The sequence below is a fragment of the Micropterus salmoides genome, unplaced genomic scaffold (genome assembly GCF_014851395.1).
Source record: "Micropterus salmoides isolate LMB-PRFRI ecotype aquatic unplaced genomic scaffold, ASM1485139v1 Ms_hic_scaffold_6, whole genome shotgun sequence".
In the NCBI taxonomy this organism is placed as follows: Eukaryota; Metazoa; Chordata; class Actinopteri; order Centrarchiformes; family Centrarchidae; genus Micropterus; species Micropterus salmoides.
The window spans coordinates 36,576,018-36,599,296 of record NW_024044348.1 but is presented as its reverse complement, the minus strand read 5'-3'; the positions used below and the strand labels follow the sequence as shown (position 1 = coordinate 36,599,296).

Here is a 23,279-nt window from a genome sequence, read left to right as displayed (position 1 = left end):
TTGAGAAGTGCCTCAAACGATTAGAGATTAGAGATAAATCTTTAATAAATTAAATTGTTTCAGCCAGACTACAGACCACAAAACAAGGACCTTTGTGGTGTTTACTAATTGTACTTAAAATTAAATGTGGAGTTAAGGATTTTTGGAATTATAAAAAAATACCTGATAAGGTGGTATACCAAAGGTATAGGCCTAATGGTTGATATTGCTGATTATAATACATATTACATGTCTAGTATGAGATGGCAAAAGTTGTATTGAGGGCTCTGTAGCTGTGTATATAAAGTATTGTGCAGAGTGCTGGAGGTTTTCCCTTTGCTTGTTAGTTTACAGTCCACAACAAAAGATGTTGTTGCAGTTGCATTAATGTTACTATGTGGGTGAGGGAAATATCAATGAAAAGAAACTGAATGGGGGCGGTGGGAGGAGGGGGGCACAGATGGAGAGGGGAGAGAAAGAAGGAGAGAGAGGGGTAAATTGCATGCAAATCAAAGCCAGTGCGTACCTGCGGCGCGCCGAGGCGCTTGCTGCTTCCTCCGCGGCATGTCAGCTTCGGGGGCCCGGCAGGGAGTTCTTCTCTGGCCCCGGTGATCCGAGGCTGCCTGGGGGATCCGCGGAGCTTTGATACACAGTTTCCCCCCCCTGGGTGCGCTCTCAGGGCACCCACATAGATCGGGGTGGGTGTGTGTGTGGAGGGGAGGGTGTGCAGTTTTCGAACACACACAAAAAAAAAATCAGAGGATGAAGAGCCAGTAGATTCGTAGATAGTAAAAAAGAGAAAGGGGTGGGGGGTGGGGGTTCAGTGTAACTCCCGCGGTTGGCTACTCTCTCTGTCCGTCGCTCGGTCGCTCTCTCGCCCGGTCCGACTTGGATGGACGCGGTGGGAGCAGGAACAGAGGGGGCTCCGCGGTAGAAAAACAGAGAAGGGATGTTTAAAAAAGCGCCTCGTGCCTCCGTGTGATCCTCTTTACTTGGCGTCTGATGCTGCAACAGGCAAGCTTGAAGGAACAAAACCAAATGATCGCGTCAGTCAAAAGTCCGCAAACAAGGGGACAACACATCAGGAGCTGACACAACTGAAGCCCTGCGCCTCCTCTACGGTTCAACCTCTCCGCCGCTGATAGGCGTCACGTAGCTCCTTGTCTCTCTCTCTCTCTCGCTCTCTCTCTCTATCTCCCCCTCTCTCCCTGCCTCTCTTACCCCTCTCACTCTCTTTCTGTCATTCTGCCTTATTCCAGCCTCGTTTATTCCAAACGAGCAGGTTAATCAGAAGCTTTTTGGTTATTGTTTGAAATGTGCGTAATGTCAGTCATGTTGCTGATGGATCTAAAGAGAGGCGCAGACATGCAGACACATGATAGCCTAACAAAAACACACCTACAATATCATTCACGCGCAAACACAGGCTGGCAAGCGTGATCTGAACGGAAATTTATACTTACTTTACGGGCTGATCCTCAGTCGCGCTGTCCATGAGGTTTTCGCTTTTCCCTCCCGGTAATCACGCACTATTCAAAGCCAAGAGGTGGAGCAGCTGAAACGTGCCTGAAACCATTTCATAGAAATCCATTCGCCTCTGGCAAGTCCTGTTGGTGGTGAGCAAAAAAAAAGCCACATGCAGCTTTTTCAGTTTGTTATTCTCGGGACCGACAGCGTAGGAGAAAAAAAAAAGAAGGAGGAGGAGGAAGAAGAGGAGGTGACGACCGGGACTGGTCGCCCACACGCTGCCCTGCCTGGCGCGGCTACGATATTTTGTCCGAGAGCGCTTTGAAAAATCCGCTGAGGACAAGTCACACAGTCAGTGTGTATGTGTGTGTGCGCGCGCGCGCGTGTGAGCGCGTGTTACTGTAACTGCGCGTGTGTGTCTGTGTGTGCGTGAATCGATGAGATACGTGCTTGATTGGGTCTCCCTTGTTGTAATGTACATGAGGAGGAGGGGACGGGCTTAGGCTGCTCCCATGCATGCAGGCTGGCTGGAGCGCACGGATCAACCGAGCTGTAGCGCCTACTGCCAAACACTTTGTTGGCCGCTGATGGTACTTTTCTCCCTTTTTTTCGTTACGTGGCTTGATAGGAGCTATTTAAATCAGCCACGCAGCGAATCAGACGCGTCTCCCAACACTGCGCTCCGCTCTCCTTCCTGCGCCTCAAGTGACCGGAGAGGCGCAAAACCCTCACTAAGCGCTGTCCCTGTTGTTGGCACTGACTGGAATAAAGTAATGTTTTTCTTCACAGGTAAGCTCAAAATCCTCCTTAGTTGAGATGTAGGTTATTCAAATGTTTTCTGGAGAGGCAGTTGCTCCTTTTTCTCCCAGTGTTTCAGTGAGGCATAAAAGTTTTTGGATTCAACTGAGTTGGTGAAGTGGCTAAAAATATTATCCTGTATTTTTCAGGCAATCCTCGGGGTGGGACGCGTGGCTTCACGGCGGTGAAACAAAGGATAAAGGATTCTTGAAGAGGGGAATGGAAGAGCAATATGGGTGAGTTGCCAAAGGCTCTTTTTCTCTCTCCTCCTCTCTTCCTCTGCGCCAGATGTGGTGCTGCTGCGCCTAGTCGCTCGTCAATAGCCGGAGAAACAGCTTTCTTCGTGGGATCCGCCGAGGGAATCAGATCTCCTCAGCCTTTCTCCCCGTGTCGCTCCTCTGGTAAACCGGGGAGTGTGTCCGTTCCTCCTCCGTTCTCCCGGCTCGGTGGAAGGATTGGTGATTGGTGACTCTCCGCTGATCGAGGATGTTTTCGCCCTAATCTCGCCGCGACTATGTGTGCCGCTCCACCACTGCATGCCGTTAGATCCGCCCAAGCATCTGTCCGTCTTTCCATTGGCGCATCCATCAGTGTCACACACACACACACACACTCTCTCTCACACACACGCACACACAGCTGCCGTGCGCACCTTCCTTGTGATACTACAATACCCCCTCCCACCCCACAGTGTACACTCAAACATAACACTCATTCACACAAGCAAACACACACAAAGCGCGCGCGCGCTCGCTCGCGGGCGATGGAGAGCTCTCTCCTCTGTCTGATTGACACAGTCCACTTTCTTAAAAGCCGAGGGAGCGAGCGCACTGCGTTGTTTGGCATTTCCCCTCCCAAATGGGAGTCCGTGTGTTTTTTGCTTCTCGGGGCGCCAGCATTTTTGTTTTCCCTCCCAGATATCTACAAAAAACAGAAAATACAAAGTTGCTGGATTTTGAGACATGGAAATACTTTTACTTCCTCAACATAAACCATTTCAAAATATTGCATTCCAGGTTCAGCGGGGATTTATGTGCTTTTATTGCGCTTGGGTGAAACATTTAATTTGCTTGCAATATAACTATGTTTATGAGGGAGTGCATGCAACATGTGTTCTTAATAAACCGGATATTTATCTACTAAGGTGCAAAAACAAATGTGAACTTTGTGTTGTTGTCAGCAGCAAATCTCGTATTTTTTTGTAATTAATTAAATGAAATTAACAGGTCGCTTCCCAACTTCTATACATCTAAAAGTGGGTCTAAAACATGTATTAGTTAATATGCCTAAAATCTAAAATGTGTCAGACTTAACCTACCCCATACTATTTTTCTTACATTTTCTTAACCACTTTAATGAAATATTATTTTAGTTGGCCTACCATGTTTTGTATTTCACTTTTTATTCATCACACCTGGACATTTTTAGACTATCTCTGCTCTTTAAAAAAATAAAACAAATCCAGTGTCAGCTTGGTTTAAAGTGTTCTGAACCGGGCACATAGACATGGCCCACTATGTCTGCCTTATAGGACTATGTCTGGGACGGGGAGGGAGGGAGGGAGAGAAAAGAGGGGGGGGGGGGGGGGGGGAGAGAGAGAGAGAGAGAGAGAGAGAGAGAGAGAGAGAGAGAGAGAGAGAGAGAGAGAGAGAGAGAGGTGCTTTGATTTGTACCGTTGCCAAACACTTAAATACAAAAATCTCATTTATTATCACAAACTGATTCTTTCACCCCTTTAAAGTCGTGTAATCTTACAGCATAGAGCGTTAGACCGTGTCTGGTATGCACCACGGATGTAGGTCCTAAAGATGACCACTGTGGCGGTGAACTGGTTTAGTTAGGGGAACCTATCAGATCGTTGTGTGCCAGATGTGTTTGGAGAGAGTGTATTCAAGATGCGCCTTTTGGGCAAAGTTTGTCTTTTAACTTGCGCTTATGGGTAAATATAAAACTGTGGTAGCTGCGTAGTTTTAAAAGCTGTATTATTTTCAGCCATCGATATGTTAAATAAAATTAGGACGCCAAAGTACTGTTAAGACTATTGTACAAATATGACTCGTGTAAACAGCAGTACGGGTATTATATATAACTAATACAAAGCCAGTAAATGCATTTTTGTCAATGCCATATCGGTGTGTTTTATTGACATGGCTATTATTTCCCATTTGATTACTATTTCACCAAGTCATTTTTTTCACTAGGACATTTTCAGTAATCATTGTTTCTACGAAACAGAAACGAAGTAATACTGTTTGTTTTAACCGTAATAATTATAATATATACTTCTTAGGTTTGAAATAAAGTCAGCTCTTAAAAACTTTACTTATGAATCTTTAGCGATATGCATCGTGTGTGTGTGTGTGTGTGTGTGTGTGTGTGTGTGTGTGGGGTGAGTGGGTGGGGCGGAGGACGGGGGGGAGGGGGGCTAACATAATCAGAGGCACACTGATCATTCATCTCTGATTCATGATATTAAAACGTTTACATAAAACTTTCCAAAACATTTAATTGTTGTGAAAACGATTTATTTAAAGCTGCACTGTGTCTAAATTACTGACAAAAACACTGACCTGTGTTACAAAAATAAATCCAATATGTTCCATAGCAGTTAGAGCAGTGCGTTATTGAATAAAAACTGTTAATGTTACCGGAACTCATCAATATATCATACTGTTCGGGGTTTGTAGTTTAGGAGACTTGCCGTATAATTCTGGGTCAGATTATGCAGTTTCTTGTGTATCTGGTAACCCCGCTGAAGTATTCCCTCATAGGTAAATTCTATTTTTTACTTTTAGATTATCTTGAAAGAGAACAAAACTTTATGTTTTCGACCAAAACGTTTCTTTCCCCCTTTTCAATGTTTAAGGACAATGGTAATGTTTTAAATAAACTACATGATGTACACTATGTAATTAGTGCCCTGCTTGTACCACACAAGAAAACGACTGTATCATAAAGTAAATGCAGATATTTTTCATTGTTGCCAATTGACTGATAGGATACATGTTGTAGTATATGCCTGGTGCGTTTTTATGGTCTCATTGATATTAAAACTAAGTTAATTGAACTCTCTCGCCTTTGTTTGTTCGCAGTTGCGATTCTCAGGTTTCACTGACGATATGAACAGGTTTACTTTTTCACTCTAACAACAATATGCATCATAGAGCGAAATGAATCTGCGGTGACATAGCTATTAAGAGTTCGCTGAAATTATAGGACGCGGATTCTATAAAGGCAGACTCGCATAGAAATATTAGACAGCGGCGTGGATGACTCATATTTGAGTGTTTGAGCCAAAGACTCAGCTAAGTGAGGAAATTAATTACAGACAAGTATAATAGTGACTCCACCAACAATTAAAGAGAGAAGCAGAGCTTCAGTGTGAGCACGTGCACATACTCCATAGGCTTTAAACCAAAGTCCTTACCATCTAGTGTGTGTGTGTGTGTGTTTATGTGAAACCGCTGTTTTACGCACACAGGTCACTAATTCATGCCGCTGCTTCCTCAGTATTCCGGGTGGTGTGTGTGTGGTGAAGGGGGACTGTAGTGGGGGGATCGGGACCTCGCCTCTACCGCTGCTCTCTTTACGCACAGGTCGAAGCTCCAGAAGCCTCTCCACGGACGCACGATATGGCACTGGTTTGGCACTCATTCGATCAGGTAGTTTTATTATTGTTGTTAATGTGCAGCCGAGATGAAGTCAAAATTGACTGAAGTTACGTAGAGACGCATCTACGCACGGACACAGTGCTTTTTTAAGATGGTATTTTGGTGACCTACTAAATGTAATTTATCAGATGGATGTGTCATCAGAAAGACATCTTTTTAGGTTTCATTCCTACACTTTACTCCCATTAAAATAGGCAGTAAATGCGAGTTTTAAAGTCCCAGTCTCATATTCTTTTAGCTACAGGGGCTTTGTCACAGTCCAGATTAGGTTTATGGAAATTCTGCTCCCTTCTCAAAACACAAATAGATGCGTTCTGATAAGTACAAACACGGGTAGGTTTAGAGCACAACTACTGCGATATATCCCTGAGCTCCACCAATCTGCACCACCCGTGATTTACTCATTGTTCTTTTCCTGTTTCTTCATCTACGATGATCACGTTGGCTCGGAGAGGCGGCATGGCGCACGGGCTTCACGGCACACTGGTGTATAGTAGACTGGATCAAGAGCCAGGGGGAAGGACAGTCCGCAGAGCAGCTTGGGAAAAAAACGGAAATTAAAAGAGAGAGAAATAATATGATCTAATGCGTGTTCCTTAAACCCTAAACTATTCCATATTCTGTAGTCCGTCCACCGCATGACCGAACATTTGAGGACGATAAGCGTGACTAATAAATACATGAAAAGTGATGAAGCAGTATGTAGTTGATGCTGATATTGAGTCTAAAAAGACCCACCCACTCCCCCACCACACACACACACACACACATTTGAAAACTTCTTAAAAACATTTAGCTAAAAAAGGAAAAATACATTTAAGTAGTAAAGTGCCACTCCTTCAGTATCCAGAAAATGCCACATGATTCAAAAGAAATTCTTGTAGATTGTTATTGGAAAAAAAGAAATAATCTCTCTATTAAGGTGGGCTGGCTGAAAGGAGAAGTCTACAAGCCTCTATTAGTTTTATAAGTTTTTTTTTTCCTCCCACAAATCTGCTTTTTGTCACGATGTTTTTGATTTTCTTCCCCTCAGCCTTAGGCCAAGCCTATGGCTGTTGGCCAAACCCTCCTGCCTTTCCCTCCTCAATTTGAGACAGACTGTTTTATTATGTAGTGTTAAGGTTTAGTCGATATCAGAATTACCTCCAAAACTCCTTGTCCCTGACACAGAAGGCTGGTGGTGGTACTCACAAAACAAGAACAGGCACCTATTTGCATGGAAAGAGACAGAAAAAAAGCAGGCCAGAGTTAGACTCTCCTAAAATAACCTTAAAAGTTACAAACTCCCACCAAAAACAAGGCATTGACAAGAGAAGCTGAAAAAGATTGAGTGGATGCTCTCTCCCTCTCTCTCTGTCTTTTCCTCTCTCACCCTCCCCAGTGTCCTCCCTCCCTCCTGCCTTGTTGGGTGTGCTGCGGAGCTAGCAGGGTTGAGAGGGCAAGTGCTGACCAGCCCTCTTTCTTTCTCTGTCTGCTGTTACTAGGTCACCACACACACACACACACACACACACCTCTCCCTGTGTTGCCACTAGGGAGAGGGGTAATTTAAGCCCTCCTTCATGTAGCCTATTCATCACTGTCCCGTGGTCCACGCTTCAAAATTAAAGTCTGATCTACAAAGTTAGAGTGAAATGAGATAAAAAATTGGCAGAGGTCACAGAGGGCCGGGCCAGTCAAAACACAAAGCTACAGCTCATCTAGGCTGGTATGACGTGCTACTTTAATTATTTTCCACTTTATTTTGTGGGTTACTGGTTGTGATTTTCGTTTTAAGGGGAAAAACTCAAATTAGTAGAATGACTTGCTGGGAAGCCTATTGTGTCAGAGTCCTGACTGATGCTTTATAAGCATACCTGAATTAGTAGCTAAAAATTTATATCTTTATAGATATTAAGTAGTAGTTACAAAGAACATCTTTGCAACTACTACCTAAGACAAAATTGCAATAAAATAATACAATATTATAAATGTGTGATGAATGTGATAAAAACAGACTCAGTCCGGTGTGGAAACAAAGTCAGTTTTTACTGTTAACTGTTGTGTTTCATTGAAACTGATTTTTACATATTCATTGTTTGAGATCCCACAGTCCCAATTGCTGTAATTGTAAAAAAAATTAACAATAATTTCAACATGAACCTTTTTTTTTGGCTTCCTTTTGACACAAACTGAGCTTTCACATTTTATGAAGGCGACAAAGTACTGAAATTGACCATGACACATTCTTATTACACCAAAAAAGGAAATGTTTCATGTGTTACATGGGTTATGCATGCGTTAATTGAGATTTTGAAGGGGTAGTCCTGCATAAAAAGCACTGTCAATACCGATCACAGATATAGAGCATTTGAAAATGTATTAATTTATTATTAATTGCTTTACAGCTGGGGTATCTGAGACCCAATCAGAAGTAACGTGTCATTTTTGCGAGAAGAACATCAGTTCATAAGCAGTTCTTTAAGTCATTAAGTATCTAACTGATAAAACAATGTTAAGTATGTCTTTTGAGCTATTTGAGCTTTTTGCCCAGGATCCCAAAGTGAGGGTAAAAATGCAGTGCAATGGCAATGAGAGCACCTTCAGATTTCCTAATCTGCACTGTTAGATGAGGAAGGGTAAGAAATTAATAAATTGCACTGCAACTATGTACATTTTTGCTAATATCAATACACCCACGATTTTTTATCTATTTTACATATACAAAGAGATAGCAGAACAGCCAGGATACAAACTTATATTTTTCACTGTATGTTTATGGGGACAGCACACATTGTGTTCTCAGTAATACAACAAGTCATAAACTGTAAAGTAAATTCACAGGCTCAGATATTTTTAGAAGGAGTAGGTATTTCTGAGGAAATGTTAGTGTCTAGTGTCTGATGCAAGTCTGATGAGTTACACTGTTTATCAGCGTACAGTGTGACGGCACACTGCTGAGTGAGTCACTGCTTCCTCCTTACTGTGTGCATGTGTGTGTTTTGTGTGCATGTGTGTGCGGAAACCAGGCTGACAGCTGCAGCTCATTACAGGCACTATTACTGATGGGGACTGCTGGGGGAAATTCCTTCTTCCACAGAGCAAACCACCCTGTTTACCACACACAAACACACACACACACAAACACACACACACAGGTCTTGCTTATTCATAAACCAGAATTGTACATCTGTAACATCTGTAACTGAAACAAAAATGAAATAGAAACATTTCCTTAACATTTACTCCTTAGTGAAAAAAGAAGAAAAGGGAAGGTATCTTCGATTAAAGGAGCGGACACAAATTGCGTTCTTCCAGTAGCTTGAGAATGAAAGATATCCCTCACCTGTGCATGAAGTATACTTTTCTACATGTAGCATACAGTAAGTTGTGTAGGTGTACGCATGAATACACACAAACACACACTAACTTAAGCGGAGATGAGATCACCGGAGCACTCTAAGCCTTGCTATATTGGCAAACAGCTCTCTCCTTCCCTCTCTCTTTTACAGACACACACACACATACACAAACACACACACACACACATACACAAACACGCACACCCACAGCCACAGAGTATACAGTGTCCAGTGACGTTAATGAGAGGGCTGAAAGCCAGACACACATGTGCTAGAGTCATTAGGGAAGACTTCATAGCTACACTTCAGGCCACTACACTCCATTACTGTACTTCATTGGTTACACAGCTCGAAAATAGTGGTTTCTCAAAGTCAGGTTCAGTGACCACCGGGGCTCCTTTAAGAGCCCCAGGGAGTTCCTCTTTAAATAAAAAAAGAGCAGTTACCTGTTTTTCTTTATCTAATTTATTGAAAGCACTATGTTGAAAGCACTATGTTGCAAGAGTACAGGAATCTAAGGTGGACCTGGGAGCACAACGCACTGCAACTTATGAAAACGCATGTACTGTATATAGACAAAACACAAGCAAAATAAGACAACATCTTCATCATTTTAACAATATGTGTGCAGGATTTAGTCAGCAAGCTGCAAATACAGAAACTAAAAATACAACCAAACACGGACATGCGGTGCGGAAACCAACCCGTTCTTACTCCCCGACTCGTCACATATGAACTCAGGGTCAAGGCCCATCAGTGTCAGTTGATAATGCACTGGGGATCACTATAGTGTCATAGTTCAACGCAGTGTGGGAAGCCCTGTAGAGTCAGGTTTTGACGGTAAAGGTAGGGCATTAGACATTTAACACAAAAGACTGAGTAAGGAGGTGGTTGGGATGGATGTATGGAAGGAGGGCCAGAACCCAGACTTCGTGTCCCGTGTGAAACAAAAAGTGAACATTATATATTTTTATTTAAGTTGAGTAAATTGTGTAAGTTTCGCAAGTGGCGTTAGTTAACTTCCGTGTTAAATGACGTACGTAGATATTTTAACCAAAACCATGATCTTTTCCTAACCTTAACCAAGTAGTTTTGTTGCCTAAACCTAACCAAATTGCAACATTCCATGACTTTAATAACGTGCCGTTTGAAAATGGCGATGTTTCGAATCTCTAGCATTTTATTTTGAAAGTCTAATCAGACGTTGCATATTTATTGTTGCTAACTTTACCGGATGTTGCATATTTGTTGTTGCTAAGCGTTGCTAACTTGACCGCAGAGCCATAAGCGTCTAAAAATACCGCTAAAAGGGTACCCAGGGCGTTAAAAATCGACGCCAAAGGACCTTGACCAAGTGTCAATGTGTGACGAGTCGGGAGTGAGAATGTGTTGCAAAAACATAAAAAACATCCAAATACAGAAACGCACTGCAAAATCTGAAAACACCTTCAAATACATAGACGCATTGCAAATACAGACAACACAACCAAATAAAAGAACACTAAATCAAGGTTTGGCTAGACAGGCAATACCTTTTAGGAAGATCAGTTGATTGTTGGTTTTGGTCTTGTCTTGGGATTTGTTGACAATAAAAAACAGCATAATCAAACAAGTTTCCTCCTTTAGGGACAGACCAGCTATTTCATAAAATGGATTCCAAATAGAGTAAGCAAATTACAGGTAAATGTTGTCTTAGTTGACAAGCCAAGCTCATGTGTAATTTCAGTCACACTTTTGTTTGGATGGCTGATTGCCAATTTAGACATACAGTTTCATAACATTTTTGTCAAAAATGGGTCCTGGGTAGAGATGTTGTAAAATGTTGTGTTTAAAAGTATGTGTCATGTCTGCAAATCGTGTTTGGGGTGACATACATGTTATATTGAAAATATATTATTAACATGAACTTGTGTTGACAAATAACACACACACACAAGTCAAAAGATGACACATTGTAATTTTTTCCAAAAGTAAATCCTGGAAATATTTTTGTTTTGTTAGCTTGCTTGTTTTTTTCAGAATAGTTGGCTGGAATGAAAATTGTTAGCTCAATTAATTTAAAGTCATTCATAAATAATTTCTTAATTTCCAAATTGAGATTCCTCACTGGAGCACTTTACAATGTATACAGACAGCATGGCAGTAAACGGGTGTATCATCAGCATAAAGACAAAGACTGAACTAATTAACTTAAAGTGCAAAAATTAGAGTTATGGTTTGTGCACAGAGAAAACTAAGCTAATTTCACGCGAATGACACGAATTTTGCATATTGTGACATGTCATTCATGAAGTTGAAAATATTCAACTTGAATGGAATATCTGCATGTAGCACAGAGTGTTGTGTGGAAGGGCGAGGTTTAGAGCAACTGCTCCCCGACAGACAGCTCCTAAGTGACGGGGAGCTGTGAAGGAGACAGCCAGGGCAGAACCAGAGTTTCTGGAGTCACACTCGGAGTCACGCCAGATTCTGCTCTGATCCGGAGCATTTATCAGTGGGAGGAAAGCTCAGATATTCGTTTTTTTAACTTTTGGAATTTTGGGATTAAAAAGGGTATTCCTCTTCACTCACGCGTCTCCTACCTGTCTGCAGCAGCGAGCCGCAGAGATGCCGACTTCCTCTGTCTGGTGTTATAATGTTCTGTAATTAGTCTGTCTTCATCCATGTTGACGGCTGACTGGAGGTGTACTTTACTTTGTGAATGTACAGAGAGGAGAGGGGGAAAGAAGAGAGAGTGAAGGGAATGGAGTCTCTGGTGAGTGCTGATTTTAGTCAGAACCAACTTAGCATAGCATAGCACTGATCGATCTATGTAAACGCCACATAGAAAACAACTGTTTTAAAAGTTATTTGCTTTGCAATCTTGCGGACAGACTTGACAAAGCATAAATTCAGAGTTTTTACGACTTGGCATCACAATGTAGTCATAATCCTTTAATTTGAATGAAATATCATAAAAGGGCAAATATTTGCGAGTCAGGTAAAAATTCTCTTTGCAGTAGGTGTGAACACAGCATTAGGCCTTTAAAATAAAAAACAATTCTGTCCACAAAGATTTATTATAAGCATATTCTGCCATAACCCAATAATACCATGCTCTGTCTCTTTCCTGTCATGAACAGAGACAGAGAGACATAGAGAAATGGTCTACTCCATGCTGTGATGTATCTATTGCATTAATCAGCCTCTTAAATTGGAATGGCTACTTCCATTAATCATGTTTGTAAGGTTGGTAGGGCCTCTCCCAACTATCCTTACTTTCTCGTTTTGATACACATATCACTTCTAGGAAGAAAGAAAGACAGTAGAGAGAGACAGAGAGAGCTTAATTACAAGCAAATCAAAAGAGAAAATTATGTGAAAGCCAAAGGAATGAAGACTAGTATATAAATAATAAATCAGAAGTGATAAGAGTGTGTGTGAAGGGTAGTCTTATTGACATCTCTGGCTATACACATTTTTACCTCAGGCAAAATTAGTGAAAGAAAACCTGGTGCTACTCCTGCCATATTACATTAATAACAGCATTTAATTTCAAAATACAAAATACAGGAGATATGAGGAGATGGACACCCGAACAAGATGTAACTTGACGCATTATTGACAATTTGCGTGAAGGAACAGCTATCAGCAAATCAAAATAAAGTACTAATGATCAATGTTGCTGATTTTGGAAATAAAGCTGTGCCTGTACAAATGCAAGTTATTCTGCCACACCAGCATCCTTTGCATCATTGGCTCCTTATGTAGAACAACCTGATGGAAGGTGGGTGATCATTGTTTATGGTCAGCAGTGTACATTTGAGGAGGGGATTCATCCCTGCTCCTAAAACTTTGTGTGTGGGGCATATGTCTGAGTGTGTGTGTGTGTGTGGAAACAGCCACAAAATGCTCAGCATGGGCAAAAGTGGATTGACTGAGAGGAAACTGGTCTTCAGAGGAAAGTGGGTAGCCCTAAAGACAGCTGCTGTGTTTCGTTTGCTCAGCTGGATTGAGACACACATTCTGTGCATCCCATCATTGCCACTGGCGGTGTTGTTTGAGTGGCGGGCCCAAGAGGATGCTGGCCTCTGGCTTTTATTGTGACAGCGCAGAGCTTTGTGGCCACACACGCCAGAGGAGGACGTTGCGCCATAGGAGGAGGTGGCACCGGAGCAAGTGCATGCTGGGGCGCTCGCCGTTTTTGCGGTTGAGGTGTGGCTTTGCTCCAGAAGCCTGCTTCATGCAGATGCTCCGTGGCAGTCTGAAGAAGCGGTCCAAACCCATCAAGGAGCCATGGTGAGAGTCAGGAAGTAGCCAGCTCTGGGGAGAAAGCCCTGGGTTTGATGGCCATGGCAGAGACAGCGGAGGACAGTGGAGGACAGCAGAAAGATGTTATTTTGTGCAGCAACCACCTGATTGGCACACTGGTGTGTGTGGTCAGTGAAGCAATGTCTCTAAGATCTGCTACTTTACTGATAATGTTTGGCACAACCTGAAAAGAGCCTTAGCGACTTCAACTTAGAAGATGAAGAAGATGCCTCCAGTGAGGGATCAACATGGTCAGCCCAGCTGCCGTCACTGTTCTCTTTGGTATTCTTTGGCATGCTGTCAGTAGTTCTCAATGCACAAGAGCTGATATTAGCAGCAGCCAAGTCAAGTCAGGTTGAGTTGAGTAAGTGGGTTTGTAGTAGTGAATAATCACAGCAGTGAGCACAAAGAGACAGGCTAAGCATAGATGAGAAAATGCATCAGTCACTACCTGCATTACCTAAAGCAACCAAAACTTTGTCACACTATACTCAAATGAATTTGTAACCCCGTTTAGAGTTGGAATGCTTCTATTTTGATTAATGGCTCTTAGTTTGGTAATTACCAAAGAGAGATCCTTTGTTAGTGCAAACTAAGGACACAAACATGGTCTGTGCAAGTATGTGAATGGGTGTCCGATTGATTCCAAAACTAGAGGGGGTAAAAAGTGTGTGTAGCGGTCGTCACACCTGACACTACATTTTCACATGAATACGTAGCCTACCAATTTACAAAGCCAGCTGAGTTTGCATTGCATGAAGTTCCACAATAAGCCCCTTGGACTTCCGGCACCCATGTGTGCTGCAGTTGGGTTAAGATTTTGTGGTAACACACTCAGGGGTCAGATAGCATTTCATGCAAATATCTGTAATGTTAATGTAATGTTAAAATAAAAAAGATGTTTTTTTATTTTTGAGGTAAAATATTAACAGCCCAAAATTAGCTCTTCATTAGCAGCTTCACTATTATACATTAGGCCTACTGTATATTGCTGGCTATATAGAAACACCACGCTGTATATTTCAGAATGTATAGCGAATGCGTGGGAGCCTCTCCACACTAAGACTCACGTCAGCCTGAGCTGAGCCCAAAGCTCCTTCAGCTGCACCCGGAGTATATCCTACTGTGACATTCTCCCTGTTATTAGCTGAAGCCACCCATGTCCACCCCACCACTACCCTGTATCGGATACTTCCTAAATGGAAAGAGAGACAGATTAATTTAATGGTGGTAGAGAGATATGGACAAAGTGAAATCGAGGAAGAGAGAGAGAAAATGAGCACACATTTGTCCTCGTGACAATGCTGATGCTGTCTCACTTGTGAGAGGCCCTGACGTGACACAAGGGACATGTGATTCTACATACATATGTTAACCAGTGTAAGAAGGCGCTCACACTTGTGTAGTGTGTGTATTGTGGGGGTCTGTATCATTTTATATTCATAAGGTTCAGGGTAGAGTGTTGAATTAGTGTTGGTCATAGGTTATAATAGGGTTTAAAGTTTGGATTTAGGGATGTAGAAATAAATCTGGAGGGTTTCAAAAACTTTACAAGTATTTAGGGTTAGGGTTTAGGATGTGGTTTAAGGTGTGTGTATCCCAAAAATGATGTTCATATACAGGTAATGTGCACTATCAAAAACATTTTTATTGTTTGTTACTGTTTACAGCATAATGAGTAAATATTTGTTTTAAAAAAAAATATCTGCACCCTGTTCACAACCAATGTAAAATGTTCACACAGGCATTATCTGCAAAATGTTTGGTGCCAATATATATATATTTTTTTTTTCCTACAATGTCAACTTAAGCATGATTCATGTTGCTATGCTTTTGTTTAGGCCACTCAAAGAACTTGATTAAGGTTTGGGAAAGATTGTGGTTTTGATCAAATATCGAAAAAATCAAGGCGGAAAGATGCATTGAAGCTAATGAAAATTGCTAAAGGGGGGCTCAAAGTGTCAGACTTTGAAAACCTTTGCTGCAAAACATACATGTGGTGACAACCCAAAACCGACTAAAAGAGTGGCGAAACAGCTAATACAGATGGTTCCACTGCTTCAATGAATGGTCTGTGAGCATGAAAATTATTAAAATCAAATGCTATAACCTTTGCAGTCACCTATGGGAGATTTAGAAAGTGTTAGACAGTGTTTTCCAACACCATCATTAAAACACCAAATGAGTTAATATCTTTTATAATAGTAAAAGTAGTAAAAATAGTAAAAGTTACAGTATAAAACTCTCCCTATCCCACATTCAGTAAATCCACAAGAGAAACATCTGTGTGTTAAAAGAGGCTTCAGCATGTATTGCATGTGAACTGTGTGCATGTCAATTTAAGTGCATACACAGTCCATACACCCCCACCTCCACCCACCCACCGCTCCACCCCCCAACATAAAGTCACACTGACCTCACGTTGAACCATCATCCATATGCTTGTCCATACCTCTGCACGAACAGTAGATATTATACTGTGTTAAATGTGGGCACCCTAGGGTGCAGGGGCCACAGTTTCTCCCTTACAAACTGGCGGTCAGGTGCCCTCGGGCCCTGCAAAGATGCTAGCTGACTTGACATCCACGTTGGAGCCACGTCTGTTCCACGCTCGCTCCCCGTCTGCCTGAATTAGCGCTTCACTACGGGCTGAAACAGCCAACTATCTGCCCAACCTTGGGGGAGGGCAGAGTAGAGGTCAGTATGCTCAAATGATTTTCCCCTTCTGCGGAGAGAGCAAGTATACCTAGCTTTAGGATATTTAATGACATGGAGGATTGTTTGTTTATTTGCATGATTTTCTCAATGTGTCCCGGCACCTCAAACGCTGAGATGTGGATTTTCATCGGTGCAAGTGATGAGATAAGCTGATGCCGACCAGCATATCACCATGGACAGACCTCCGAGGTTTTGCACTCTCACTGTAATGTATGTTCCAGGAAGGGTCTAAGCGTGCGTGTGTGTGTGTGTGTGTGTGTGTGTGTGTGTGTGTGTAGTCCAAAGGAGTTTGTGAAGGCTTTCCCTCTGAAGTGTCAAGAGAGAGGATCAAGTGCTAAGCTGGAGACTCAGGAGCTCAGTGCCTGGTGTGTATGTGTGTGTGTGTGTGTGTGTGTCCAGCATCACACGCGTGTGGTATTAGGTTGAGGAAGTGATATGTCCTTTTATCTGTTACTGTGGATGACCACAAGCCTGACCGGAGTCAGCAACGCAAGGCTAAATCCACACACTGAAACGATGGATTAGTGTGTGTGTGTATGTGTGTGCGTGTGTGTATGTGTGTGTGTGTGTGTGTGTGTGTGGTTGGATGAACAAAGGTGCATCAGAGAGCAGGGCCTTGGGGAAGCACAAAGTTGAAAGGTCAAACACACATGTGGAGGGTCAGTGAGCAGCCTGGCAAGCGGAACAGAAGCGTCATACGTGTGTGTGTGTGTGTGTGTGTGTGTGTGAGAGGCAAATGAAAAAGAATTAAAACATAAGAAATATTAAATTATGAAATCATACTGTGTGCGTGGACCAATTCTGTCTGTGTTGTATCCAACTTAGAGCTACTTTTATAGTAGATCCTTTTTCTCTCTATTAGTACTCACATTGGCCCACATGTCAGCTCATACTAATTTGTTTTTCAGTGTGTTTCTTAACTAACACCTCATGTAAAGTGTCATCAGGACTGTGCTGGAGTTATAATAATTTCTAACACAGATCACAATCATAAAACTTGTTTCTGGTTGGTTGTGGTCATTCTTTTTCACTCAAGAAAAATACTGAAAGTGAAACCAAAGATGCACTCAAAGTATTGCACACATTTTATTTACTGTGCTATTCCAACCCATTCACATTTTCACAACTTTTACTTTTTCATATTAAACATTTTCAGATCGGGCTGGACAATAACTTAATCATATTCATTTTACAAAAATGATGTTCCAAATTAATGAACATTTTTAAAAGTAATTTTATAAAACGAGAGAAAATAGGGAATTCCAGGCACTCGAGTATACTGTATGTTTAAACATAGACTTGAGTGCCTGGAATTGCAAAAAGCCAAAATATAGGCTAATAGAACAGTGGCTCTCCACCTATTTTGCTTGTGACCCCTACTTGCAAACCTTCGCCACATGTCTTTTTAGTTGTGAGCAGTTGAACCGAAGAGTGACATTCAATTTTGTTGAGGCATTAAGAATGTTAAAACTTAATCAATGTGGTATTTCACACGAAAGTTAATCTATCTTTATATTTGTTTTTCAGCAGTCATCTCATTACCCCTTGGATGGGTCTTGACCTGATTGGGCTAATACATTGTAAAAATACACCAATGCGTAAAGCTTTCTCCGGGTGTTGTAATGCTCAAATTAAACCAAATCAATAGCTGGTTTGGATGGTTTGGTTTTTGGTATATGATGATCAGGCCAAAATTAAAGTTTTTCCTAAAATTCTTTTTAATTCTTAGAAGGATTATACTAAATTTGGCTCTTCATTATGAAACTGCATTTCTCTTTCTGTGAAAAAACAAACACGTAACACAACATATTTTCTCAAATGACACAAATTCCAACAAATTAATGTTCTTTATTCTGGTGTTGAACAGGGCAGTTTGAGAGTTTGTTCAAGTTCAATTTTGTAATTGCCACAGCAGGGTGGTGGATTGCTTTCACAACCTCTTCTAAAGAAACACACCCTCCCACACAATTGTTGGGTGGTGTTGGACTTGATGCGGGGTCTCCCTGGGAAGAACTGCCTCTGATATTTTTTTCCCTCCAGCTGATAATAGTAGGAACAATATGATGGTGCTCATAAGTATGCCAAGGCACTGGTAACGCCTACAGAGCAAACAAAACACCAATGAACTTTAATTGTCATCTGCATTCCAGTTAGGTTTATTGTTACTAATTTAAAGAAAATAGGAATATTTACATGTACATTTTAATTGCTGTTTTGAATTAAAATGTCACCAATTATGTCCTGGGTCACTTTGACACGGTGGTTACCGAGTGTGAACACTACACTGCACCACGCTATCCAAGGGTTAATCATCATATTTGATAATTGCTCAGGACGTGGTTCTATCTAAGCATTTAGTTGTATTTTTATTACCCTGAAAAATCATTTTACAGAACAAAATCATCAGTCGCAGCTCTGTATTACAGACTTTAAAAGCATGTGAAAACATTTGTGTTTACACTGCTAATATTGGTCATATAAATAGGTACTTCATTAGTAACTGTGGCCATGTGGACACCATGGCTAAACCTTTTATAATTACTGGATTAAACATCTCTCTATCTTTTCTCTGTTTATAAAACACATCAAGCTCATCCTGTCATCCCACGCAGTAGCGACAGAAGCATGACTTTCATTTACACAAAGGCAATCCTTTCTGCAGGAAATAAGGATGTACAGTCGATGTGATTTTACCACTCCGAACGTATTATACCGTGGTTTATGTGGTTGTAGCGGGAGGCGGTGCACGTCAGGGGGGCAAAGCTACCTGACAACGCAGGGAGAAATGTGTTAAAAGGCAAACCGTGTTTGTCGTGTTTTCACTGCTACGATCTAAACTACAAGAGTCGGTGTTACTGCGGGGACAAAAGGACAACCCGCGTTGGTACTTCGTGGCCACAATCTCATCTCTCGCTCTCTCTGCTTCTTCTTTGTTTTGCAGGCCGGTGCTGGCATCTGCAAGATCATTCGTTACGATCCAGTGCATTTGAACTCAACTAGAACCAACAATCTACCTGGGTATGAGAGACCATATGCACACACACACACTTAGGTGCTAAGCATCACACTCATCTGTTAAACGGAGTGAACACGTCACTCTTTACTAAGTAGAAGTTTCACTCATCTCTCGTCCCTCGCTCTCCCATCTGTCCATGTCATCCCTCAGCACTCACCCATCAGTTAGTCTAACACACACACACAGACACACACACCTTTCTCCACATCAGCCATCAGTTTGTCCGACAGACACATAAAGGAACATATTCACATTCACACACAGAGCAACTCCTTTACATCACACATCAGATCACCCCAGATTCAGTCACACACACACACACACACGCACACACACACACACACACACACACACACACACGCACACACACACACACAACCGATCGCACATCAGTTTTATCTTTTATGCTAAAGTAGAGAGGGGGTGTTGCAGCGGGAGGGGTTGACAGGAGGGAAGAGGAAGTACACAGGAAGTACATTAGTTATCACTCCCATGTCTTCTCCACCTTTTCACTTCTTATCACCACTCGATGTCTCAGACCCCAGCTGAGCTGCCTCTCCTTCTCATCCCACCCCTTTCCTTTTCTCTTTCTGTCTCTCTTTCTTACACACACACCTCTAAAAATGACTTCCGTGCTCCACTTTAGTGTCGGGCCCTGGGATCTAGATGACATTTGGCAAGCTGCAGAAGCCGCGAGACAACTGGATGAAATATTTAAATGAAAGACGGCAGGGGTAGAAGAGGTGAAGAACAGAAGGGGGAAAAGAGGGAGAGAAAGGAATACAGGACAGAGGGCGAGGGAAGGAGAGAGTGACGATATTCAGATGGTGAGCAGAATGTGAAGGATTTCTTTTCTTGGCAAAGAGACAGCCATGTGACAAGAAGTGCAAATGAATTGGCTTTCACCTACAAAGTATCCTGACTAAAAATCAACCTCTGTAGTATGAGATCACATCTTTTTGTCTTGGAATCATCAGCAAGTCTCAGTATGTTTTATAGTACTTTGAGCACTGTGCCAGCTCAGCTGCTTGGAGTGGGGCTATGAATCTAAAACATAAACAAATTAAATGTAACTTTGTTACATTGTGACCTTAGAATTATAAGGTTCTATTGGACTTCTATCAGACTAAATGCTGTATGCTAATGCTAGCATGGCAACATGCTCAATGACAATGATAAGCTGATGTTTAGTGGGTTTAATGTTTACTTTATTTATAATCTTAGTTTAATGTGTTGGCATGCTAACACCGCTTTGCTTATTTGAATTTACATCCAGCACTCTTGACAGTTACACAACTCATTATAATGTTTGTTTGCAAGAGTCCCTCTTTATGTTAGTAACTAAATGTATAGCTAAGTACAGATCTTTAAAATGCAGATACAGGTGTATCCTAAAAATGCGAAAATCGTGGAAAAGTTCATTTAAACAGCACTGAACCAGACTGAAAGATTAAAGGCTAAGGAAACTTTGGCAGGTGTTTTGCTTTAATTAGCTGATTAGATTTATTCTCAGGTCGACATTTCTGTGTTACAAATTCTTTATTCTAAAATTCTATAATATTTTGATTATTACAAGTTTTGATTCCCACGTGCTGTAAGCTGTAGTCATCAAGCTTAAAACAAAAAAGGCATGAAACATTTCACTTTATGAGTAATGAATCTAGAATATATGAAAGGTTCACTTTTAGAATTAAATTACAGAAACAATTAAACTTTTCCATGATATTAAATTTTTTTTAGATGAACCAATACATGAAGGTTTCTAGCAAAATAATTGCTAAAACATTTTAGTGATCTGATGCCAACTCTAAAGTGCTGCAAACAGTATGTGTGGCTGCTTATAACTTATCTACTACTGCAGACTCAAAATGATAACTACATTCAGACAGCCTTGGGTTATCAAGGTTATCCAGGCAAAAATGTAGATGCTAATTTGTGAGCAGAAAAAGACACACACATGTAAAACAATAGTGAAAGACTAATTCTCTGGAACCTCTCAGTTCATTTCCGATTTCAACGGGTGCAGACCAAAATGCCTCCGGACACAACTGGATAGACATACAAAGAATTAGAGCAATGAAAGTCGTGATGTAACATAGTAGATAAATTAAACTTGCCAAATAGAAAGAGAAATGTATAGATGTATAGAAAATATAATACTGATGTGATAGTGGATTCAACAGAAATAGTTCTACATCAGCGGCAGCCATCTTGGTTATTTACGAAAATACCTCAACAGCCAATAAGGTTGCGCTCCTCTCTACAGTCATTATATCAAACCGATCCCGCATTCACTTTTTTGCATAGTTTTTTAATCCATTATTATTTATTTATTTAAAATGTGTAGCTGTGTATGTGCTAACATGCCTCAAATCAATGGTGCATCAAATATTAAAACCAAGTAAGATTATATTTATAATTATTGCTTTACAATTCCAAACAGAAAATTAGTTATTGTATTAGGAGGTTCCATTTAAAATGGGGTTGGGATTTATTATTATTATTTATATATTTCCTTTAGGGTGCCTGTCTAGTAAAACCTTTCTGCATGTCATTTTTACCATTTAAGAAGGGAAAATCTCAATATCTGGATCACAAATAGAACATCATAATTATGTTTGATTTCCTCTCCCACTCAAGACAAATACTTTTAAGTGTGTACATACATATCTGTGTTTATTCAATTTGTCCAGTTGTTGAATTCTTTAATAATTTTCTTACCCAGTTGTGCGTGCAGAACTGCATGATGGATGTGCAATTTCATATTTAAAATCCATACATGTGTGTTTTTTCACTGTGTGTGTGTGTGTGTGTGTGTGTGTGTAGGCCTTTGTGCATATTCTGTATGTATATAATTTTACTGTACAACTATAAACATGCACGTATGGGTTTGTGTTTGCAGTATAAGTTATACCCCTTTGTGCTGCATTGCTGACTTGTATGGTTCTTATCACTGTTAAGTCTTGTTCTTACAGAACTGAACATCAGGCCTGTCTGTCAAAGAAATGAGGGAGTTTGTTAGCTTGTATAGGTAACAAACATAAATGTGCAGCAAAGAAGTGAATACAATTTCACTGTGTCCTGCAGTTTTATGAATTGGAAAAAAGTCAATAAAAAATGACGATTTTATATGCAAGTGTGTTATCTGTATTTTACACGCAGCAATATGCATTATAGTTCTTTTCCCTTGTGTGCAGAGATGTTGTTGTCGTTTTTTTCAGAAACTGCTCACAGTTTTGTTACCATCAAAACACCATGAATCATATATTTATAATGATGATGCCTTAAATAAATTGTAAAATGCATGTAAAACATTAAAAAAATGTGTAGCACATCCTTACATCACAAAAATCAAAGCTTGTCAGCTTCAGTTCATGCTGAGTAAGGTAAAATACACACGCACAAGCAAACTGGAGGGGAAAAAAGTGGCAACATGTATGTGTTTTACATTCATACCAGCAGTTTCCGGTTTATTTTAGGAAAAAGAGAGAAAGAGAAAAAAAATCATGTTCTTCATTTTTCACCAGAACAGATTCTGCACGCAGCAATGTAAATGCTAACGTATTGTCATCCAGTAGTTCAGAGTAAAGTATTACTTCAAATAAACATTCTGTTTCCCAGTGCCGGGCTTGGTGAGTAAATGGAACGGAGAATGAACAGAGGGGTTTTCTCCCCGACTGATTGGGTGCAGATGTGAGCCCTAGTCTGGGTTTGGTTAAAGTCCCGCTGCCAGGAATATTTGCTACAATTCAATAAATAGAGCTGTTAGGAGCAAGGCATTTCCTTGTCACCACGTCAAGGTTTCAGAACGGATGTTTCATATTGGGTGTTTTCACTTTGCCTATAGTGTATCTAATGCTCAGCCTATACACTCAGCTCACTTTAAAACACCGTAACTCAGAAATGCTGCAATTGAAAAGCGGCTGGGGCAGATTAAAAGATGAATTTGAACTTGGATTTACAGATAAATATGTGGATTAGAGTTCAACTATTATGGGT

General features: G+C 41.0%; 1 protein-coding gene and 1 long non-coding RNA gene across 3 annotated transcripts in view; one reads left to right on the top strand and one right to left on the bottom strand.

Annotated features, from left to right (window-relative positions):
- The window catches only part of tshz3b (teashirt zinc finger homeobox 3b), a 36,108-nt gene extending 35,093 nt beyond the window's left edge, over window positions 1-1,015 (bottom strand). Inside the window, exon 1 of the mRNA XM_038701142.1 lies at window positions 506-1,015. Coding sequence (XP_038557070.1) covers window positions 506-545 — 40 coding nt within the window. The 5' untranslated portion in view covers window positions 546-1,015. The remainder of the gene's footprint in view (window positions 1-505) is intronic.
- Window positions 1,016-2,095: 1,080 nt separating this feature from the next.
- Window positions 2,096-22,411, top strand: LOC119890099. Of its 2 annotated transcripts, XR_005442192.1 has the most exons (4): window positions 2,096-2,235; window positions 2,394-2,480; window positions 19,206-19,282; window positions 19,927-22,411. It is a non-coding gene; the product is annotated as an uncharacterized LOC119890099 (long non-coding RNA). The 2 variants fall into 2 exon arrangements; XR_005442191.1 differs by having other exon boundaries at window positions 19,206-22,411.
- The last annotated feature ends 868 nt before the right edge of the window (window positions 22,412-23,279 follow it).